At 34.1% G+C, this 17,393-nt stretch overlaps 4 protein-coding genes and 1 non-coding gene across 5 annotated transcripts in view; 3 read left to right on the top strand and 2 right to left on the bottom strand.

Annotated features, from left to right (window-relative positions):
• LOC116140458 (protection of telomeres protein 1b-like) overlaps positions 1-17,393 on the top strand; it is a 93,795-nt gene that overhangs the window by 34,649 nt on the left and 41,753 nt on the right. The window lies entirely within an intron of this gene.
• Positions 1-17,393, bottom strand: part of LOC116140460 (E3 SUMO-protein ligase RanBP2-like) — a 68,417-nt gene that overhangs the window by 43,004 nt on the left and 8,020 nt on the right. The window lies entirely within an intron of this gene.
• LOC116140456 lies at positions 2,962-5,702 on the top strand. Its single transcript, XM_031426078.1, has 7 exons — positions 2,962-3,325; positions 3,496-3,578; positions 3,796-3,858; positions 3,966-4,067; positions 4,220-4,285; positions 4,588-4,666; positions 4,892-5,702. Exons 1-7 carry the CDS (start codon positions 2,995-2,997, stop codon positions 5,404-5,406), a joined length of 1,239 nt encoding a protein of 412 aa, XP_031281938.1. The 5' UTR covers positions 2,962-2,994; the 3' UTR covers positions 5,407-5,702.
• Positions 5,542-5,686, top strand: LOC116140556. The gene has a single exon (XR_004129645.1). It is a non-coding gene; the product is annotated as a small nucleolar RNA snoR135 (small nucleolar RNA).
• Positions 7,098-16,792, bottom strand: LOC116140455 (outer envelope protein 64, chloroplastic). Its single transcript, XM_031426077.1, has 13 exons — positions 16,482-16,792; positions 16,240-16,392; positions 15,725-15,849; positions 15,099-15,224; positions 12,577-12,759; positions 12,305-12,443; positions 11,026-11,194; positions 10,180-10,314; positions 9,833-10,033; positions 9,157-9,284; positions 9,022-9,073; positions 8,202-8,271; positions 7,098-7,619 (listed from the first exon to the last, which is right to left on the bottom strand). The coding sequence occupies exons 1-13, from the start codon at positions 16,682-16,684 to the stop codon at positions 7,537-7,539; spliced, it is 1,767 nt and encodes a 588-aa protein (XP_031281937.1). The 5' UTR covers positions 16,685-16,792; the 3' UTR covers positions 7,098-7,536.

The following is a 17,393-nucleotide window of genomic DNA, read 5'->3' as shown; positions in this document are numbered from 1 at the left end:
CCTTGAACAAAATCCTCAAGAACATCTAAGCACAAAAATCCAAATTAACTTGATGCATCCCCTAGACATTTTGGTTCCCTACAATTGCCAAAATCAAAAGTGGCTTCCCAATCGAAAGGAAATACTTTTGTCAGATTTTCTCAAACAAACATCATACTTTAGTATCTCTTCTAGGTTTCATACAGGCTGTTAGAGGTCTAATTTTCCCTCTAGAACTGTCAATTCATATCAATTCTAGAAGATGTTTTTTTGCCATAAAATCATGGCAAGACATAGTGATTCACTGTGAAGAAGAGAGTAATAAATTTCAATGTGACTTACTTGGGACACATCCATCGCCTCTTTTCATTTCAACGTCCTGTAATAGTTCATCCTCAGCAAGTTGACTTGTTCTTTTGCTGGACAGGGTTTGAAGCAGGCCTTGGAAGCAAAGGATCGGGAGCTGTCTCACTCTTTGATCAACTCTGAAAACAGTTTCTTCACAGACCACGCTGATCTCTCTACCAGCAGTTTTCCCCCTCCTGAAATAACAAGCGGATCTATGCATAACAATAGTAATCCGTACTATGTCAACAGTACTTCAGCCCCTTCGGATCCTTTACTGTCACGTAAGCTCTATCACATGAACCTCGCAGATTGCATGCACTGCAACCTGCACAGAGGGTGACTTAGCCAGGTCAAAGTGAAAATTATTGAAACTTCATATGATAAACCTCCATTAATATTTCTCAAATACATGTTATTAACGTTTACTCACTTTTCTAGTTCATATTTTAATGCAATAAATAACATAAAATGAAAAAATAACATACATCTCCTTCTTCAAGCCGGGTATAGCTCTCAACCTTTTTGCTGAATTTACAGCATTAAGTAAAAGATTAGGGCATCCCTGCTCTACCACTTTTGAACATCTTCCACAGGCAACGATCTGCATCAACCAAAACACAATAGCACTTTTAAGTAGCCACTTTCACACTTCTAAAATAAAAACTCCCTTAATTCTAACTATATAAACCACATCTGCAGTATGCTTGAAATCCAAAGCATATCAAAACTACTTCTACTTCACATGAAATCTCCGTTTACTTCTGCTGTTCAAAATTAAAAGCTCACGGGTTACTTTATTCAGTATCTTTTTTTCCTCTAAATACCAAAGACTTCAAAACTAAGATAATATATCTAACAAAAACATTAAAACTATAGCAATGAAATGAAAACTAATGGCAGTTTTAAAACAAACCCGAGTTAAATATGCTTAGACAAATCAAAACTGCTATTACTTCGCATGCAATCTCCATTTATGAAATTAAAGCACCTTAACGAGACCAGTTAATATATGAGCAACCCAAGGAAAAGTATTGACAAAATGTCCGTGAGAATGAAACTAGATAACAAAAACAGAAAACCCTTAAACTTAAACCATCGTAGCAGTAACGCGAAGCTGAGACAAGCGGCCTTAAACCAAATTCATGTCCGTATAAACATTAACACTCTCATCAATTGAACTGTTCTCGCCCTCGAAGTAGCCCTTGGCCTTCAATCGGTCCACGAAAGTGACCCCACTCGGCCACGGTGATGAGGAGGGAACTTGGCGGAATCTTGTCACAATCCCGTGACAGCTTCCACCGCAACGGAGGTAACTGTAGCGGCAAACCGGAGCGAGGAGAAATTGACGTGCGAGGAAACGTGGAGGGATTAGAGAGAGGGTTTATGGTTACGAGTGAGAAGTGAGAAGGTTTGAAGAGGATAACCCTCGTCGCTGACATTGTTTTAGCGAGTGTAGAAGAAGACGCTGAAGCTTATGTCGGCACTTGAGAGTTGACGACAATGGAGCTGGGTTTTATCTAGGGTTTTAAGCAAAAAATTAAAAATCTGAAAGTAAATCTTGAATTTTCATTACACCCCGTTTGTTCAGAAACTCACAGTTCACCCCTTAATTTTTTTTTTTCTCGTTTCTCTCTAATGGATTACATTGTATACTTTTAAGTATGTCACCAACACTCTTCTGGTATTTAGTTGCTTTTGAACTTGTCGTGATCTTATTTTAAAGGACAAAAATTTGATTTAGAGATTAAGTATTCATTATTAATTAAATTGATAATAGAAAAAAAAAATTAAAAAATAATAAGAATAACTATTATTTAAAGTATATCAAGACCATGTTAAAATGGATTATTCTATTATTGTGCTAACTTAGATGACCATATATCTTAGGTATGTTTTGTAGCAACATACATAGTTTTAGGTAAATCGAATAGCATAACATTAAATTATATTGTATTATACAATGTCATGCTAAATGTTATGATGTTTATAGGACTTGCATTTTATTATTTTATACTAGCCTATTTGGTGTATGAATTACATTGTATAATATTTTTTCTATAATAAAATGTATTTATTAAAAACTAATATGTTTTTCAATTATTATTTAACTAAAAAAGTAAAAGTTGAAACTGGTTAGTGGTTAATGTCGGTCAACACATTGTCAAAAAGGTCAACACCATTGACCAACACACATGGACCATAGTTTGATCACAGCAAAACGGTTTGCCTTCCGGTCCGGGTTTTAAAACAATGAGTTTAACATGTCATTAGTGATGTCGTTTTTGTCCATTTTGATATTTAATTTTTAAAAAATCAATAAAATAAACCATTTTATTTCTTCAAAAGGTTTTTTTTAATAATTTTTTTAGAATTCTATATAAAAATTCATCGGTTATATTGATATAATTAAAAAAAAAAAAAGAATAGAATTGGTGTTACAATTATACTCCAGTTAATAGCATTATTCTATTCTCATGGGTGTTTCTGAAAAAATTGGGTGTAAAATGAAAAAACTAATCTCTCAAGGAGTCCGCATATGTTTCTTATTTCATAAATAGGAGTTCTTATTAACCCTTGATTTTTTATTTTACTTCACTTAACCCCCAAAAAAACCCCCAAGAAAGATTCGGAAATCTTCCCTCCCGAAAACAAACACGACCAACTCAAATGGAACCAGAACCCTGGGAAGCCCTCGACATTGATGAAGCTGAAGACTCTCTTCTCCTCCTTCCATGCAAACGTAAGAGCTCAATTTTAATCTCATCCACCAACTCCAACAAATTTGATCTTCGCCCCTGCTCTTTCAATCCTACTATTCCCGGCCCCGCTGGAGCCGTACAGTCGGCAATGCACCGTAAAAGCTCGATGAGTATCGGTGAGGAGCCAATCCCTACTCAGGAGTACATAAGAAGAGTTGTGGAGGACCCCTCTCTTCAAAACGACGACGATTTCGCTCGCGATCCTTGGCTTTTTGCTGTGGATTTTGTTCGCCGTCAAGGTATATGACTACAATTACAAACACTAGAGCTCATTGGATTTTTTTAAATACGATTTTACCCTCTGCCATTTCCCTTGAATGGTAGTGAAATTACAAGTTTATAAACTAAGGATTCTTGAAAATTATGATCTTTAAGCTGTTTGTGAATTGTTTTCTTTGTGTTATGGAAGGCTTGGTGGGTGAAGATGGCGTGGCGATCGGAACCCCGTTGAGTTGCATCAAGAATGGGATTAATATGGATAAGATTTCTCAGGTAAATTTATGCCAATTCTGTAGATTTATGTTGAAGCAAATAAAAAGCTCTTGAAGGGTGTTTTAGAGAAGCACTTGATAAAGGCTTTTCAAAAAAATGCTTTTATGTGCTTTCGGTTTCTGTTAAAGTAATAAATTTACTTAGTTATAGTGTATCGCATTAGTTTTTTCAAAGAATTTGTAATTTATGCGTTCTTTATGTGTTTACCTTTAATTAGATTGTCGCCATTGTAAAATCTAGCACCCCGAATGGCCTTGGCGGTATGATGGTGACTTTGAAGGTAAACTACTTAAAAATGAAGCTGTTTTTGCGGATATATTTCTTGTGTTTCGTTTGGTTTAGAGAAGATGCCAGATATAACTGATGGGGCTCAAATTTTGATTTCAGGATCCGACTGGTACAATTGATGCAAGCATTCATCATAGAGTCCTTACTGAGAGTGAATTTTCTAAAGACATATCGGTTGGAACAGTGTTAATACTCCAGAAAGTTAATATTGGTTTCCTTTATATATATATATATTGAGTTCTTCCAAACAGTCTCTAATGAAGGAAATATTTTTCTTAATAATTAATGTCTCAAATGGGAGTTAATGTTGTTGTTATCAGCATTGAAAGATTGACAGAAACATGATTTTTCAGGTTGCAGTTTTCTCCCCTTCTCATTCTACACATTATCTTAATATAACACTTGGCAACATAGTCAAGGTATGTATTATTTCTGTTTTCAGAATTTTCCATCATCAAGTGGTTAAAGACTTCTTTAAGTGCTTATAAATGAGCTCTATCGGCATCCAAGAATTAGTTCTCTTCTTCTTTTCCTTTGTCAGTCCATTTTGTATGGTACAGGGACAATATTGATACTTACCCTTTTTTCTGTAGCGATTAGTGAATGTAATATCTGTTTTTTGGTCTACATATATGTTTTTTTGGTGTACTTTTGGATCATAAAGAAAACATCCAATGGTTTTTCTGTCCTATGTTCTGCTATTTAATGATTGGCTTTATAGGTCATCTCTAAGGATTGTGAAATTCCGCTAGATCAAACTTATCCTTCATTAATGGTCAAACATGCTTCCACTACTGCTGGTAGGCGACAATTCTTCTTCAAATTTCTCAATTTGTTATTATACCAAATTTATTTTTATGTTATGAACTGTTTTGCTGGCAATGAGATTGATTATTAGTCTTGAATGTGACTGTCTTTGTATCAAATTGCTTAGCCGCTCTGTTACATAACTTCCTTGTGTTATAATAGAAATCAGAAATCTACAGCAAAATTTGATGTCACATCCTTCTCTTTTATTATAACAGAAAGCAGTGAGAAGTCCTGGGAGCCGCCTAAGACAGTCTGTGTGTCACAAGGAAGAACTGAAGGAATCTTGAATTGTCTCAGACAGAATACTAATATGAGAGGGGCTGAACACAATGACAAAGAATTGGAAAAAGGAAACGCATCAGTTTCAAGTAGCTTCTGTGATGCTGGAGACAGCAGAAACAATAATTCAGTTGAAGAGGAGGAAACGATTGTGGTGAGCGTAGATGTTGCTGATGGAAGGAAAGGAACTTCAGTTGACACAGGCACCGACGATCATGAGCAAGGGATTTTGTCAAGTAAGCAGCCTGGCCATTTAAATGAGGCAAGAAAAAACAACATTTTGGGCAAGCTTCAATGCACAAGTGTTACAGAAAAAGTTATCGACACCCCTAATAGTGAAGAAAACGAGAACACTAACGGCGTCAAGAAGCAGAGGCAAATGCTAATTTCCAGAGGTTCACTCCCAGAATGGACAGATGAACAACTGGATGAGCTCTTATCATTTGATTGAGATGAGGGTGGCTTTTCCATTCACCTACGGACTATTCATTTTGTTACATAGGTAATGCTGATAGATAGCATGTAAATTCTGTAGGTTCCTTTTCATTTGAGAAGATAAAGAAATGCTTTGCTACACAAAAGTTGATAAAGGATTACGAAGATCCATCTAACTGAATGCAGTGTATTCAAAATTCAAAGGAGTTCCTACCAAATCAATCGAATTAGGGAAGATGGGCAATTGTGATTCATCGTCCCCATTGATTCTCTCAACAGTCATCTTCTCCAAATATGGATGTAATATAATGGCAAATATGGAGGTTACTTTACCCATGTTATTCTATAGACAGTAACGTTAAATTACGATATCATTGTAATAGTATTACATAAAGTTTTAATTAGTCCCTAAAATTTTTATTTATTTCAAAAATACCCCAAAAAATTATCAATTAATCCCTAAACTTTTGACATATCTCCAAAACACCCCTATAAAATTACAGTTAACCTTTATAATTTTGAAATATTACAAAAAAACCCCTTAACCTTGAACCGGACCAGAGAAGCTGCCTGGTCCCAATCCGATCGATCGGCCTGGTTCGGTTTTTAAAACAGAGCTCTTTATATGAACAAAACTTTTTATTATAAAGAGTTTATCTACAGAAACAAGAGTCCAACAGACTCCTTATTCTTTAAATATAAATTAAAGAGTGAGTTTGACTCTCCACATTTAGAGAGTCAAATTTCACTCTCAATATTTAGAGAGTCAAATTTTACTCTCTATCCTAATTTTAAATAATAAATTGCAAGTTTCTATGCATTTTATGTATTATTTATCTCTCCTACTAAGTTTCTTTCCTGAAAAAACATATTCTCTTTCTTATAATTTAAAAGTCTATTGAATTTAAATAAAAATTTTGTTTTTCATATTTAAAAATCAATGAAGATTTTTTTATTGAGTAATGTTACAGCCACCGACGGTAGTGCACCGAATTTGTGCACTGAATGACATGATAAAATCCTGACCATTGATTAATATTAAGTTAAAATTAATCAACGGTCAAAATTTTACCACGTCATTCGGTGCACAAATTCGATACACTACCATCGGTGGTTGTATTATTATTATTTTTTTATTTATATGAAAGATGTCCTTTAAAATTGAAGACCAATATTAGAGATTCTCTAATGTCCTATGAGAATACATTAGTTCAATGTGATTGCGAAGTAACGTTACTTCGTGGTAATGGTTACTGGGAAGTTTGAATTAAAGGGTGACACCGTAACAGACAAGGGTGGAAAATAACCTACAACCTAACTGTTTAATTGACGTTAGTTAATTGTACATATAAACAACGTTTAATCATCATGGCACATCTTGAACACAATACCGAACGACACATCTTTTAGTCTTAACATTGTTAATTAACACAACAATGATTGCCGTTATTTACCAGGAATTGTTTTAGCCATTATTTAACTGTACTGGCTCAAGGGTCAAAGAGATTACTATCCTATGACTATATGATCACCTGCTTCAAACACTCCTCCTACCACTTAAGTTACATTGGTATTGAAATTTTAATATTATGAGATTGTGTTACCATAAATTAGTAGTAACTGAAAATAATCAATTGAAGATGGTGTTTGTGTGTATAACTGTATATAATATCACATAGTTACAACATGATCATTATTCATTATCGTAAAGTAAGGGAGACCTGTATACATATACTATCAACCATAAACTGTGAATAATCTTTAAAATTTCAAATTTTCGTAAGTACAAAGATGCTAACCAGGATAAACTATCATACTACTCTTACAATAACGCGGAGAAAACTTCTCATCGAAGATAAAAACTACAAGCAGAATGTATATATTATTATCCGAAGCAAGAAAGCACCGAAACAAAATTGGACTATACTTACAAATCGTTATAACATAAATCTCACCGAATAGATTCTTCTTCTTATAACAAAGAACGACGCAAAGAATTCTCTTCTGTGGATCCAATCGAGATGTATGGTGGCTTAATGTCGTCTTACCCGTCCTTCAAAGACAGAATGGTCGAGTTTGCAGAATGAGAATCAGTTCTGTGATATGCCCAACCCTCCCAAAATATTCCATCAATCTTCCCGTGACTCTACATGAATACCTTCCTTAATCTATCAGCAGAAACGGAGGCTCTTTTATTGGTTGGCTCCAACACCAGTGCATATTGAAAATCTGCAAGAGTGCCACGAAGGCCAATGACATCAGTTAAAGAGACTGGTACCAGATTACAGGGAGTATCCCAGAAATCCTTCTGGGCCAGAGCAGTCTTGACAAATACTTGCATTTAATAACTCTCGGCTACACACTGTTGTCCAAGAATTACCCAACTACAGGAAAAGGAAGAAGATTACCTGGCCCTCTGAGAAAGACCTAACTTTTTTGGTTGTAAAGTTTCATTCACATCCCTCAAGGTTTGGCAGTGTAGGGAAATTTTCCTGGTTTGTAAAATAGGTAGAGACTCCCCATACATGCATGGTTTCTAGTAAATCTTATGGGAAATTTATTACGATTTTCATAATTTAATGAGTGATGTTTGACAAAGTCTGAAAAAAGCAAGGTTAGACTGTATTTTAATTAAAGCTTAGAGAGAAGGTTAATGAAATTTCCCTTGATTTAATTAGTTTTTGGTAAGTAACTATTGTCTCGGAAGCCACTGTCTTGAATTCATATTTTTACGTTGCTCTTTCCTTCTAGACTACTGTTTACAAAGTACAAGTTCCATTTTATCCTACAAGATGAAGAGTAATAATCTACCTTCAATTGCCTCCTTATAATAGCCAAGCATCTCTCTCGCTGTGCCTCTTCGCAAATAAGCTTTCACATACTGACAAAAGATGGAAAAAAGAAAAACAGAAAAAATGTTATTATTCTCGTGATATATAGATCTTGATACAGCACAAAATATTTACTGCACCATCAAAATAAAACCTATATGTCTCAAATCCTGAGCAGATTGAAAATTTGCAAGTCAAGAATCATGTCAGCTATTATGCGTGCATCCCAAGCTCTAAGCACTGGCACTATTTTCCCATGAATTTAGCTCAAGAAATACATCTTAAAGGCTCTTAATTATCTTGTACCCACTAAAATAATTGCTTATGTCATAGCTATTAAAGTAATTTACAAGAGCAGATGTTCAGATATTCTGAGAGGATCTAGAGCATAAGTAACAATAAAAAACAATACCATAATGCAAACATTTTACTAATGAATCTTGATCAATCAGAAAACTCATACCATAAAAGGTGGTCAAATAAAAAGCATAAAATCCCAAATTTATAAAATAGTAAAATGTAACGAGAACTGTGAAACTGCTGCGCACATAACAGGCTGTAAAAGAAAGCTTCAGTTTTGTTGGTCTCATTATCATTCTAGTAAACAACATTAGGAAAAAACACTAACATGTCTTTAATGATAACCAACTTATCACTCTATCATAGCATCAGTAATGACACACTGTTGCGGTCACATGTTGTGGTCACATGGTCCGAGACCTGAAGACCATCACCTAGCCTCAAAGAGTAGAACTACCAAATTGCAAAACTAAAAGAATTTGCTTTATGAGATAAGTCACCTTTTTGTCAAGCTTTATAGCGTTCGTACAATCTGCTTCAGCTTGAAGGAAACTGGAGAGAAAAAATGAAATTTAACAAGACCATATTGCAATATATTAAAATAGGGGAATTAACTACCAATAATATAACAATACCTCCCCAGCTCAAGATATGCTGCAGATCTGTTACTGTAATACGTTGCATTATTTCCATTAAGTTTGATAGCTTCTGTATAAAAGCCAATAGCCTTCTGCCATTGTTTTTCTTTATATGCTTGGTTGCCCTAAGTCAAATTCAGAGAATAAATGAGAATGATTTGTGAAGTGAAATATGCTCTTGCTTAGTCAATTCACCAAACCAAAATTTAGCAATGTAACAGCATAAATTCAGCATACTGTATATGAAGAAAGAAAAAGAGAATGCACATGATCCAGACAATGATTAAAAAACATGTTCTTAGTTTGGAGATTTCAGAGGGCTTCCATTCCTAATATATCAAAGCGAAATATATTTATACACACATCACCACCCAAGACCGAACTCTAATGCTGGTAATGACGTTGACTAACAATATAGCCATAATATGATGAATTTATTCCCCCAGATAGTTCTACACATTCCACTAACATATTCAAGAAAGAGAATCACATATTTGTTAGGATTGAAAAGACCAAGTTATGTCCCTCTATTTATTGTCTTGATAGTCACACAGTAAGCAGTACATCTCATTATGGTCATATTTGTAACAATTGTATACTTTAACTCCAAAGTGCTGAAAAATTTTGCACATGCAAAAATGAAAACACAGTAAAAATAAATATGATAATATACCTTTTCTTTAGCAATCTCTGCAGATTGTTCCTTGCTGATAGCATTACTTGAAGATTTGGATGTAGCTACAACATCAACCTGCTCTTGTAGAGACTTGAACATATTCTGCAGAGTATCCAGCAAAAAGCGATCACCCCCATGCTTGGCAAGAAAGGAAACTGAAATAGGACAGTTGTCATGGTATCCAAGTGGCACAGTGACCTGAAAAATGAAGAGAAAAAAAGTTAAATAAAAATTGCATCACTTTCATCATAATATAAGTAAAACCTAAACTGACAATGCAATTTGATTTTGTTCCATCCAAGCCAATGAACAATGTAGGTCAGTCAATTGAGAGAATATTTCACCTGACAGCAACCTGATAAACTCGCAATACTCAGTAGACTGAATGCAGAGTTCTGATAATCCTCTGATAGTAACTCTTTCCCACCAAGTTTTGGAGGAGGATAAGCAGTGGTTGGGATCACAAGTATTCTATCATCCTAAACAAATACCACATACAACAAGTAGTGCAGCAGCATTAGATATAGAAATCAAAATAGCACCACCTTATCTATTAGCAGAAAGACAACAAATATTATGAAGCTAAAGCCCGAACAATAAACAATGAAACACATAAAGATCTCTTTTCTTAATGGTAGAACTTAAAATGACTAATAAAACGAAGTGTAGGTAAGTATGGTACATTCACACAGCAGGAAGACTGAAGAAGGAGAAAAGACAAAGCCAACAACTTTTTACTATACTACCAACATGCAAATTTCTGTGTCTTTGTACATGTCAAGAGGAGAGTAAGAGAGTGAGGAAAAGAGTTGCTAGCACTTTTCTATAAAGATTGCTTAAGGCAGAATCTGAAAAGAGGTTTCAAGTTATATTCTTCTGATACCCTTTTCCGATTACTTCCCACCAATGTTCATTCCTCCTTTCCCCTTTTTCAAAACCATCAACAAAAAAAGACTTAGCATTACTTCCCACCCTTAAAGACCTGATATTTTCTTTTTGTATTTACAAATGGAGAAAGATGAAAGAAGCAAACAGTTTTTAAGAGTACAAAGCCAATCAATCCCAGAAATATTAGGTAAATACAGAAAACATGATCTATTCAGCACCAAAAGCTATAATAATATAATAAACTTGTCATTGTTTTTATACATAAAAAAATAATGTATACAAAATTTAGCCAAAAGCAATACCTGCAAAAGAGAATTAATAGCAAAACGCATTTCGTTCCTAACAGATTTGCAGTTTTCTATCTCTGTGTCCGATGTTTCCAGCATGTCAGATATTTGTGCTGAGATGGCAGGATCTAGAGTAGGCTTTTCTGAGTTAATCCATTCCTCATGATTATATTTGAACTCGTGTCTGCATTTAAAAAGAGAGGCAACCCTTAGTTAACCCATTACTTAGTGAAGACAACAAAGCATCAAATCTACCCACAATATAATACTTATTGAAGCACATGCGCAATATTGTAGTATTCCTGACCTAGGTAGGAGAAAGACACATTTTGGTTAGGAGTAGGACAACAAAATTTGATCACTTGAGTGACCTTAACATTAGCAGTTTTGACTTGCAACAAATGAATTATGGGGCATAAAAAAGATTTAATCAGTCCACTCCATTAGACACAAATCCCGTCAAACTAGCTCTGGAGAAGGCCAAATATGGCAGCCAACCAACAAATGATGTGATTAAATGACTCAATCCACTTTTTCAGCTCTAAACTAAACAGCAGTTGACTTCACAGAATAAACTGCACGGACATGGATTTCAGTTATTAGAGGATGCAATGGAATAAAATCCAATAGGAGCACATATAAATTTATATTTGCACATAGATGCACTGTAAAAGAATAAGAATCCACGAGTGGAACAAAAACATATCCACTTCACTGGCTTATATCAAATTGACAACAAGTGGACCACTAAGTTCAGCAAGAATGATCCTTTCATCTCAGTATTAAAGCTTTCCTGTGTTATAACTTCAAACACATGCATCATCCACTTTTTAATAATTTGTGCCCCTCATCAATAGTAATCAGTCAACCAAACTTCAAAATCACAGTTTCCTTAATAAGGAAATTAAATGAGTACTTCCCAAGAAATTGAATAAATGACGGCAAAACTTCCCAGAATCTCCCACTGCACAACTCCATATTGCAATGGGAGTCAAAAATCCTCAGGTAACACCATATACCAGAACTAACTAATCATTTCAGCATGGAGAAGAGAAAACTAAGCCTGCTAATCAAACCAACAAGATGGTAAAAACAAATAAGAAATTACATAATCAAGTCAAGAGAGCAATTTGCAAATGTGAAGGTAAAACCACTAAATTGTATTTTTTTCAAAATCATGCCAGCACAAGCAGAATTTTGCACATAGCATCATGCACCACAGAACAAAAATGCTATAGAAGGAGAAGTCTAGCAGATTCTAACAATATTCATATCACATAACAAGAAAGCTCACCTTTGAATAAACCGCATAATGTTCGCAAGCACCCTTATTGAAGAAGTTTTAACTTCACCATTTGTTTTATGAAACAATTTCAAGCTTGGAACGTTAGAAGATAAATACTGCCCAAGATTTTCATGTTTCAACACTTGTCCTGAAGAAAATTAATAAAATATAATTCAGAGAAATGACAAAGAACAAAAAGTAAAAATTGAAAAGAGAAAAGCTAAAAGAAAGCTCCGCGAAAAGAACTTGCAGCTTCAGGCATAGAACAGAAAAAAACTTACTTCCGAAAAGCTTCTCAGTTGACTTGGTTACCACCTGAACTATCCTGTCCACAGGAATTTTTGGCAGTTCAAAACAATCATCAGCTATGATAATTTGCCTGGGACTACGTTGAATTCCATAAGGAAGCTGCAGCAGCACATGGCCAACACGGCGAAGAATATTAGGATCCCTAGCAAACCATCCTGCACATGATTTCACAAGTCAAAAGGTAATGAAGTTTTAATAAGGACACTGGCTACAATTACACCATGCACACAGCAACTGCAACTGGTACAAAAATGACACATAAAGCTTTGAAGCTTTTTCAATTCCAGAACTCATGGGTAAAGACTAAAGAATATCGGTCGGGAGGGCACAGAATCAGCAACATAGCACAATACAAGCTTAAATTTTTTACTTAAATTGTTAGCCGATACTTGAATTTTAAGGTTCTTTTTAGTCACGATAACTTATCATGAATGTGGAATATATTCATGAACTTATATCACATTAATGAAGTACAAACCACAAGATCAATGACCCAATCATGGTTAGTTGGCACCAACTGGCACTAAAGGACAAATTTCGGTTAGACTTCCCGCATCAAATATGCCAAAGTTTTGGTTTGAATCATTACTAGGGGGCAATAAACAAGGGTCTGAATTTCATAAAGAAATTATATATATAAATTTAAATCCAATTATGTAATGCTGACCACAGAAGAAATGGCCAAGATAATCAATTGCATTAAAAATATTTTCTTTATTTAATGCAATTGACTTACTTCTTTTGTTTTACATAGATGATCTTACACATTTATTTCATCCAATAGCTGGCATTACACGTCTAGATTTAAATTTATATCCAATCATTTGCGTCTATATATATATGAGAAAGTTTGATTGAAATTTTGTCTTTTAATATTAGTTGATGTTAACTAATTGTTAATCGAAGCCCACTCATAAGCTTTGTATTTTAAAAAAATACCGATATACACATATAGTCATCACCATTTTCTTAAAATAAAAAACTCATAAATTGACCTCAACTAACAATTAGTTTGCACCAACTAATACTAAAAGACAAAATTTCAATCAATCTTTATCACATCGAACACTAAAAATAATCTTTTAATGTTAACTAGCACCAATAATCGAGTATTTTTAAAAAATGTGAATATATCCACATCTGAAAATTTTCATATAAAGAATTAAAGATCTCATTTCATTTTTGGATGTCCAAAGACAACCCAAAAATACCACATAGCTTACGAAGAACTAACAGGGAACACCAAAGGACAATTAACTCAAATATCTCATTCAGCAAAAACACAAAAAATGAAGATGAGATATAAGTTTAAATATGGATTGTGTAATGCTAACAATAGATGAAATAAATGGCCAAGAGCGTCTATTGCATTAAAATTATTCCCCTAATTCAATGCAATTGGGTTGCCAAAGATGATCTTGCCATTTATTTCCTACTTCATCTAACATTGCACATCCACACACACACACACACACACACACACACACACACACACACTCTTATAAATATGGCATGTTTATAAGCCAAATTACCGTCTCATTGGCCATTAAAATAATATACATTTTAACAATTGTAAAGAAAAAAATTTAATTCTTCATCATTAACTTGATAAGTCTTCAAGTACATCTGTTAAGTCTTCTAACAACTAAGCACAACTCTTAGAAGGCTTATCAAGTTAATGATGAAGCATTAAATGTTTCTCTTTATAGGTATTAAAATGTACATTATTTTAATAACTAATGAAACAATTAATATGCTTATATATATGACCCTTTCCTTTGTATATTACGCATGTTTTCCTTAAGTAACAAAGGCTTCTTAATTGTGCCTTTTTCAATACAAGTCTGCACCTCATTGTTGTGAGCCATAAAAAGTAGTATAGTTTCATATTAGCCCCCTTAATATTCCTCTTATCTATTTTAACCACTTTATTCTACTTTAGTGTATGTGAGTGTGTGTGTGTGTGTGTGTATAGCGTTAGCTAACTTTAAGGGACAAAATTTTGAAATCTTCGATGTGAGAAAATTTGACTAAAATTTTGTCTTTTAGCGTTTATTAATGCCAAATAATTGTTAATCGATGTCAATTAATGAGGTTCGTATTTTAAGAAAATGGCAATAGCTGGCATTAATAAACACTAAAAGACAAAATTTCAGTCAAACTTTCTCACATTGAAAACTGCAAAGTCATGTCTTTCAAGGTTAACGAACGCCAGTAATCAAGAGAGTAAAACTTTAAAAAATATAGATATCCACACCTGGAAATTTTCATACATATTATAAAAGATCTTAACTTGTTTTAGCATGTCCAATGACAACCAAAACATCCACATAGCTTACAAAGTATTAATAGGTAACAACAAAGGATAATTGAACCTATTATCTCAAACAAAAACACAAAACATGAAGACGAGAAGTCATTTGGGAATAAAGTTGCAAATGGTCATATCATTTTTTTTTCTTAGGAGATCATGTAGAATTTGATCAATACATACCAATAGTGTCGAGGCTTTTTGAAACAGGCATCGTTCCCACGTGAGAAACAGCCCCATGAGAAGATCGAAACCCGATAATTCCACAAAATGAGGCAGGAACTCTCACACCACCAACAGTATCGATACCTGCCATAAGTGTACGTAAGAATCACTCTCCTAAATTTAACACACTTGTTTAATATAAATATTAAGAAATAAACAATAGAAAAAAGTCAAAACCAAAACATACTAGCACAATTCTAACATTAAATAATAGAGCATGTAGCACTAGCAATATCATATGAATACACAAAAAATTAAGACTTTCCATAATTAGCATGCTAATAGATCCAAATTTATCCTTCTCTGAGAAACACACACGAAAAAAAAAAAATTAACATCAACACAGATTATAGATATGGAAAATATATTATTGAATCTTTGACATTATTACTGTGATTAAGCACCAGAGATGCTTGCATATACCAAAAAAATTTTGAGGAAATTTATTGTGAGAAATTTTAATGACAACAAACACGTTCTTGACCACAATAATTTAATCCATCGTATTTTCAAAATCAATCATGTTCATGCTAGGGAAAGTAAGAGGTAATAAGTTATCAAAAGATACAAAAAGAAAAACTCACCCAAAGAGAAGTCAACAAGATTAGCTGCCACAGCCACAGCAGCCCCACTACATGATCCACCAGGTACTCGAGCATGTGCGGCAGGATTAGTTGGTGTCCCATAATACTTGTTCACTCCATTGATACTGAAAATAAAGCACCCAAAAACAATCCATAACCAACACTAAACCAAACGATACAAAAATTTAACACATACAATCGAGAATAAGAACAGACTATTAAAAAATCCAACATTCACCCACCAAAAGTAGGATAAGTCAGTAAGTAATGACTTATAATTGTCTCTTCTAATGGCTTAAATGTCACCATGACTAAGTGTTCTTTTTTTTCTTTTTCTTAATCATATTGACTTCTAAACCAAAAACTGGACTTTTCAATCTTCAATGATGCAAAATCTACAATTAAAAGCAAAATGTCGAGATTTCAGTACTTCAATACTATGTTTGGCCATTTCTCATGAACTTGATAATAAATTTCTCACTCAAATACAGAAGCAAAAAACAAAAATTACAAACCTATAAGCCAGTTCATCCACCACCGTTTTACCAACGCAAGTGGCACCTCCTTCCACAAGAGTCGAAACCACCGTCGCCGTTCTAGAAGCTGCACCCCTTGTAGTCGCCCACTGAGGATGGCCGAAACCGGTCACATAACCCTCGATATCAAATCTATTAAACAAACACAAATTAATAAACACAACAAAAAAACATAAATATATCATCATTTTACGAGCCAGACAGCGAGCGAGAGAGCGTACACGTCGGAGAAGGCGAAGGTGAGAGAAGTGAGAGGATGAGGAGCCTTGGGAGGAGCAGGCTGAGGCGGAGGGAGAAGCTGAAGCTTCTCAACGAAGGCTCCGAAGTCTTCTTTAATGTTCTTTTTGAGCTTTCTTGTGACGAGGAGAATTCCGGCGAGTCCGAGGCCAAGTAAAACCCAGAGATTAGTGGTGTGAGAAGCCATGGCTGAAGTGAAACGAAGATGAATCGCCGATGAAGAAGAGAGAATTTTGGATATGTCGAGTTTTTGAGTTCAGTTTGGGTTTTGGTTCAGTAACGACTAGGTTACCGAAACCTAAAAAGGGATTATTTTTTCGAAGGACGGAAGCTCCGAGTTTTATAGTACGAATAATTACATGAGGGTCCCTGTACTATTTCGTCATAATCTATCCCCTCTTTTTGTGATTTTTATTCTATACTGACCATGTAAATTTTGGTAGTTTTATTTATTAGTTAAAATGTAAAAAAAATTACATAGGTTTTATTTTTTATTTTTTTTATTTCAACGGGAGCTTTTAGTTATAGGCAATTGAATTAATTTCTTTATATTTAATAATAAAAATAAAAATTCAAGATTTATAATTTTCGGTTTAGTTTTTTCTAAGTTTTGAAATGTGAAAAGAGTATCATATGATAGGGTCCATTTATTTAATTTATCGATCTTTTGCATCTTTTTCGTGTAGAAACTTTATATTCATGATAATTATTTTTTATGAGAATTTTTTTTTTTCTATAATCAAGGAGTCCGAATCAACTTTTTCAACTAATCCCTGAAAAAGACTACTACAATAATCCAATACCATAAACGCTATTTAAATCACAGATGTTCGAATAGGGAATCAAACCTGAATGGGATTTATTTCTATAAACTCTTATTCCAAGAAAATGTTTGA

This window comes from Pistacia vera, unplaced genomic scaffold, assembly GCF_008641045.1.
Source record: "Pistacia vera cultivar Batoury unplaced genomic scaffold, PisVer_v2 Contig373, whole genome shotgun sequence".
Classification (NCBI taxonomy): Eukaryota; Viridiplantae; Streptophyta; class Magnoliopsida; order Sapindales; family Anacardiaceae; genus Pistacia; species Pistacia vera.
Note: the sequence above shows the minus strand (reverse complement) of the source record. Positions and strands in the feature narration are given on the sequence as shown.

Coding starts and splice junctions, on each gene's coding strand:
- LOC116140455 (XM_031426077.1), bottom strand. CDS start 16,684: ATGGCTTCTCACACCACTAATCTCTGGGTTTTACTTGGCCTCGGACTC. Junction 15,850..16,239: donor GTGGATGAACTGGCTTATAG/GTTTGTAATTTT, acceptor CTTTATTTTCAG/TATCAATGGAGTGAACAAGT. Junction 10,034..10,179: donor GTTTATCAGGTTGCTGTCAG/GTGAAATATTCT, acceptor TTCATTTTTCAG/GTCACTGTGCCACTTGGATA.
- LOC116140456 (XM_031426078.1), top strand. CDS start 2,995: ATGGAACCAGAACCCTGGGAAGCCCTCGACATTGATGAAGCTGAAGAC. Junction 3,859..3,965: donor GTATGATGGTGACTTTGAAG/GTAAACTACTTA, acceptor TTTTGATTTCAG/GATCCGACTGGTACAATTGA. Junction 4,286..4,587: donor CACTTGGCAACATAGTCAAG/GTATGTATTATT, acceptor TTGGCTTTATAG/GTCATCTCTAAGGATTGTGA.